Source organism: Corvus brachyrhynchos, unplaced genomic scaffold (assembly GCF_000691975.1).
Source record: "Corvus brachyrhynchos isolate BGI_N302 unplaced genomic scaffold, ASM69197v1 scaffold148, whole genome shotgun sequence".
NCBI lineage: Eukaryota > Metazoa > Chordata > Aves > Passeriformes > Corvidae > Corvus > Corvus brachyrhynchos.
Genome location: NW_008239785.1, coordinates 2516256 through 2522205, shown reverse-complemented (window position 1 = coordinate 2522205; position 5950 = coordinate 2516256). Strand labels below are relative to the sequence as shown.

The 5950-nt window shown below is 55.4% G+C and overlaps 1 protein-coding gene across 1 annotated transcript; it reads right to left on the bottom strand.

Moving 5' to 3' along the window:
* Positions 1 to 864: 864 nt before the first annotated feature.
* On the bottom strand, positions 865 to 5948 carry TRIM65 (tripartite motif containing 65; the record flags this gene model as incomplete). Its single annotated transcript, XM_008640629.2, has 6 exons — positions 865 to 2879; positions 3997 to 4077; positions 4452 to 4623; positions 4883 to 5116; positions 5188 to 5283; positions 5880 to 5948. Coding segments are annotated over 6 exons (1182 nt in total), but the record flags the coding sequence as incomplete, so codon positions are not given.
* Positions 5949 to 5950: the final 2 nt, after the last annotated feature.

The following is a 5950-nucleotide window of genomic DNA, read 5'->3' as shown; positions in this document are numbered from 1 at the left end:
CTGCTACTCCACTGCTCCCCAGGAGCTGCTCCCCACCCTGGGGCCACATGGAAGGTCCTGAGTCCCCCCAGTCCATAGGTGCAGGTGCTCTCCTGCCAGCCCTTGTGTCCATGGACCCACATCAGCCCTCCACATGGCCAAAAAGGGCTGCAGTGCCCACATCCCAGCTCAGTCACTGTCCCCTTTTCCTCTGGGGTCTGGCAGGAGCTGGCAGGCACCAGAGAGGGACGGGAGACCCTGAAGTGCTTTTAGAGTGAAGATCTGCCCCATAAATATGAGATCTCTGGACCCCTTCTGTGCAGGATACACAGACAATTTTTTGACTTGGATAAGGTCCCAGGTGCATGCTGGCCCAAGGCCTCACCCAAGGACAGGGCTGGGAGGAGTGGGGAGGTGTCGAGTGAAGGAGGAAGCACAAAACAAATCACATCTGTTCTTGAAGAAGGGGATTGATCCTTTTAAGCTTTTTGTCCCCAAAGGAAAAAATGATGTGATTCATTCCCCAGGCATTCATGTCCCCAGCACCTTTGAATGCAGCGCCCAGTTTCATCCTGTTAATCCTCACCAGCATTCCCACGGGAGCAGGAGGAAACATTGGACCTGTGGTCTCGGCCTTGGAAAAACATCAATGAAAACTTTAGATTTCCTTCTGTGCCAAATCAACCTCAGAGCAGAGCAGCAGGAAACCAGGTTTCCTTATCACAGTGCTAAGGTAAATAAAGCACCTTCTGGCTCTGCTGCCAGCTGGTGCCATGATCTGGTTATTAAAGCTCTTAGAAATGCCTCTGCCCAAATGAAGGTGCAAACGAGACCATATGCCAGTGACAATATGGGTTTTATTTGATAGTAAGTATGAGAGAGAGAGAGAGAAAGAAATAGAAAATAGGTGGGGGGGACAGAAAGAGAGTGACAGAGACAGAATAAGGAAAATATCACCATCTGTGGATCCCAACAATGCTCTGTTGATCCTCTCCAGCTGGTCTTCTTGTTGGTGATGATTCCCCTCCCCCAAAAAGCACAGAATCTGATGGGTTAATATAGCTCAGGCCAGGTAGGAAAACCCAGGCACCTCCCTGGTAGGGGGAGTTTGCCATTGTCTCTTAAAACAGACTCTGGGTTTGTTGCATCACATGCAGTCCAGGCTCCAGGAATGACTCTGGGGGGGCACTTTGGGGGGGTCTTTGATGGATTATGACACCCCCTTGGCTGCCTGTCATGTGAATGTCCCGTGGATGTGGCCTGTGGGGTTGGGGGTTCCACAGCTGGGCCAGTTTGTGTAAAGGAGGATGGGTGTTCAGTGCCTCTGACCAGAGGTTACACCTGAAACCTCCTTCCCCCACCTCGTTTAGGTGTGAACCTGGCTTCTGTGGGCTGTGGTCTCCCCCAGCCCAAATCCAGCCAGAGGTGACTCTCAGCTGGGTGACCCACAGCTGCTGGGTTTGGCTTTCTTGTTTGTTTTTCCCTAAGCCTGAGATAATTGAACATCTAGGCAGCTTCACTTACAGTCCAAAGTCCCAGCCAGGTATCTTCAGGGAGGCTTCTTTGGTGGTAGCTTCTTTATACAGTTTTTGTTATAATGAGCAAAACTTTATATCAATGTTTGAGGCATGAACTATTGCAGTCCCTGGCAGCTGCTCACTCCAAGGTTGGTCACAGGCCTCATGGGGACACAGAAGGGCAGGATGGGGCCCTGCAGGAATGGGTGTGAGAGCAGGGGTACCCAGCTCCCCCTCACCCCCAGTGCTGCTTGGTCCCACATTTCCCACCAGCAGCAAGGTTAAGCCAGTTGGAAAGTAGAGCTTTATTGGGAAAAGCAGCATTGTACAAAGAGCTGCAGCATAGAACCCTGAGAAGTTGCTCTGCCATCCCTGAGAGTGGCAAGAGGGGACCAAGAGGGGCTGGGGGAGCAGGACCTGCCTGCGTGTAAGGCAGTGGGAGCACAGGGATCGCTCCAAATTGCTTCAGAGCATCCTGTGGCAGCAACCCCTCCCTCCGGGATCCCCCTTATCCCAAACCTTCTCCAAGGTTTGGGAGGTTTGGCAAGGATAGGAGAAAGAGGAAAACCTGATATTTTCACCCCTCTTATCACCCCTTCCCTCGCTCAGTCTGCAGGGGCAGGGCCCACATATGCCTCCACAGTGAGCTCCAGCCCTGCCGCCCTGCTGTGTGTCACTATTGTGATATTTGCATATGCAAATCAAACGGGTTCATTTGCATATCTGTCCTCATCAACTCGTTAAAACACTGCACCCCACACCTGCCTCAGCACTGAGGTCCCACTGTACCACGACAGCCTCAGCTGCAGCTCCACTATGGCACCAGCCTGGCACTTGCCAGCCTGGCTCTGGCTCAGTCCCTCTGGCACAGTGTCACCACTCGCCCCTCACACAGCCAAAACACGGGGTACAGCGGCTCAGTGAAGACACTGTGGAAGGAGTGGATGAGCTGTGTCCTCTCCCCGAGGCCATAGAAGGAGAGGAGCCCCTTGTCATAATCCAGGCTGACCCCCAGGTTCTTATAGAGCTGCTCCTGGATTTTCTCAGCCCGGCCCTTGTGCCAGGCCAGGTAACAATCCTCCCTCACCTGCAGCCCCCACGAGCCCCCATCCAGCCCGATGTTGAACCTGTGGCCCTGCTGCTGCTCCCGGGGGAGCCCTCGGTAGGTGACCCCCAGGATGATGGAGTGGCTGGAAATCTTCACCTCCCAGTAGTGGTGGCCGGGGCCGTAGCTCTGCGTGCACAGCACCTGCCAGGGCTCGAAGCGGGGGCCCTGCTCCAGCCCAGGGACGGGGCTGGGGCTGTGCTTGGCTTTCCGGGCACCTTTTGACAGCTCCAGGTACTTGTTGGCTGTCTTGGGATCAAAGGTCAGGTTGTGGTGGTCTGGGAAGAACAAGGACATGGATGGGGTTGAAATACTTCATCAGACCTTTGCACTCCCCCAGCAACGATGGGGTTTAAATTCTGTAGGGCTGGCTCCCGAAGTAGGAGGGAACAGGCTGTTTGGAGGGGAAGGGGAGTAGGGAGGATGCAACACCTGCCCTAGAGGGAATGGAAAAGCCCAGAAATAGCTGTTGAGGCACTGAGACACGATGCTTTGCACAGTCCTTGCACAACCCAGCTAACAATCAGCAAGTGGCCACTGTGACCACAGTGGTTCTGTGGCCATTTTGAGAGGGATGTGCTTGGTTTTAAGAGCAAAAACACCAGTGTGGATGGGGAGATCAGGAGAAAACCAAGTGTTAAGTGAGCAAATATGGTATTACAGGGAGTTACTCTCCTCTGCATGGGCTGTGATAGCTCCTGCTGTGGGCATTCACTGGCCACCAGCACCCCACCTTCCTCCCCCAACACCTGGGCCTGGCAGCTGGCTGGGCTCCTGCCTGCTGCCCATAAATAACAGGGGCTTCCTATTAATAACCCTAAGAATGTTCTGTGGGGCCTGATGGAAGGAATTCCTACAGGTCCCATAGGCAGAGATTGCCTCCTTGGCAAGAGTGACACGACCAACACAGCCTGAACATTACCCAGCCCTCTTCCCAACAGTGAGGAGATGGGAAGAGGAGCACAGAGGAAATTTCTGAGAACTGGAGAGGGATGGGCCTGGGGAGGAAAGGGGACATGAAGGACTGTAGCTAGGAATGCTGAGGTCATGTCCCTGGACAGAGAGCAATGACTGCAGGCAGGGCTCTGGACTGGGGCTATGCCATGCAGGGCAGTGACTGATCCAATACCAGACAACCTCAGTTTCCATGGGAAAGCACTTCCTGGTGCTGCTAATCCCCTTAATGAGTCCTTTCCCATCCCAGCCCATCCACCCTGTCCCTACACCACCCTTCTCTGCATTTAGAGAGACACGCTGGAAGAACCAGGGAAGGAGCCCCTGTCCCTGCAGCCACGACCACCCTCCTCCCAGGAAGGAACCCAGCTTGGTGACATCTCTTCCTGCTGGGGACCCCAGTGAGGTGCTTCTCCCTCCAGGCCCCCCTGTGCTCCTTACCCTTCAGAAGCTCAGCTCGGAGCTGGCACCTGGGGAGAGGGGCCACAACCTTCACCGCCAGCTCCTGGGGATGCCCTGGGCCTGTGGAGGATGGGAACGGGCATTTTGAGTAATGCCACCCAAAACCATTTTTCTTCCTGGCTTCATGGGAAGAAGAGGAGAAGGAGAAGGAGGAGGAGGAGAAGGAGGAGGAGGAGGAGGAGGAGGAGGAGGAACTCCATTGTATCCAAACGTGGGAGCAGGCACGTGCCACCATGGTTCAGCATTTCCAGCAAGGAGGGGCCACAGGAAAGCCACCTGTGGGCTCATCCCACTCCATCTGCTGAGCATTAAATGTGCGTCCCCATTCCAACCCCCTGTGCCCAGCAGCTGTGTCCCCAGCAGTGACACAGGCCAGGCTCTGCTTCAGGCTGACTCAGAACCCTTCAAAGTACCCCTGAGAGCAGGAGGGTTACCTTGGCCAGCGGGGTCGGGGACTTTGGGGACCACAGAGCCAGGTGAGGCCTCCAGCAGGAGCCTGGAGAGGTCGGTGAGGATCTCAGAGATGGGCTTGACCACAGCAGCTACATCAAACTGCACAGGCACCAGTGCCTCTGGGCTCTCCAGAGGTGGGAGCAGGGGGAACTCCTGCGGACAGACGCACGGACACCATGCACCAGTCTGGACAGGACTGTGCATGTCTCCCTATTGGGCAACAGGGGCATCCCAGCATCACCCACACATCTCTTCAGGGACTCCCAAAAAACAGCTCCTCTCCACAGCCCCATCACATCTCTGAGCCAAACTGAGGATGCATTCCCAGTGGGAAAGGGGTTGAACATGATTCTGCTGTCATCAAAAGGGTGCAGGCCCAAGGAAAGGGAAGGACTCAGTGCCAGAGTGATACCTGGAGGAAGGTCCTGTGGTCAGGGCAGGCCAGCAGGCTCTGAACCCTCTCCCTGTGCTGGCCAAGGACATCCAGGCGGTCCTTCAGGAGGTTCCAGTTCCTCTCCACATGCTCCAGTGCCACCACCTGCTCCTGCTCAATACTGGCCACTGTCCGACACTGGAAATCCTCCAGAGCTTTCCTCAGGTGGGTGAATTTGCTCTGAATCCCAGCTTTGAGTTCCTCGGAGGAGTCCTGGGCAGGAAGAGCCATGAGAACCAGTGTGCCCCCACCCACAGGCCAGCACAGGGAGGCTGCAACATTACCTTGATGCTCTGTGTTTGCACCTCCAGCTCCTTCATTGTCAGCTCAATCCTCTCCGATTCCTCCTGGGCTTTTTCCAGGGATACTTTCAAAAGGGTCTGTGAAGGGAGGCACCAACATAGAATCATTATAGTTGGAAAAGACCTCCAAGACCATCGAGTTCAACCTTTGACTGAACACCCTCAACTAGATCAGAGCACTGAGTGTCACATCCAGTCATTTCTCCCAGTCGCGTCCAGTTGCGCATCCTGTGGAACAGCCCACTTCTGCCCACTCCGCCGCCAGGACTCTCTCAGGGCTGCAGGACGAGGCTAATGGGGAAGGAAGTGGCTCGGGAAGGGGACTCTGTTTCAGGGTAACAAAGAAGTGATTTTTTTGTGCTGTCTTTCACCCCTTTTTTAGCTGTTTCCTCTAGATCAGAGGGTCACAAACACAGACGGCACCGTTCATCCCGTGCTGCTGGATTTATCCAGCTTGCTGCTGCTGCTGACAACACCTGGTTTCTCAAGGAGCAGCCGGGCACTGGTGGCATTTCCCTGGCCAACCCCATGTCCATCTGAGGGCGGGCACTCTGGCACACAGAGGGACATCGCATCCCTGCAGCAGGACCCGGCGCGGTGGAAGTCGATGTCGCGCTGCGCCTGAGTTGTCACAACACCCCCTGTTGTCCCATGGCCCCAGCCCTGTCACCCACCTGCTTTTTGGCTCGTTCCTCCTCGAAGAGCACCCGCCGGTGCCGCGGGCAGTCCCGCCACGTGCGGACGC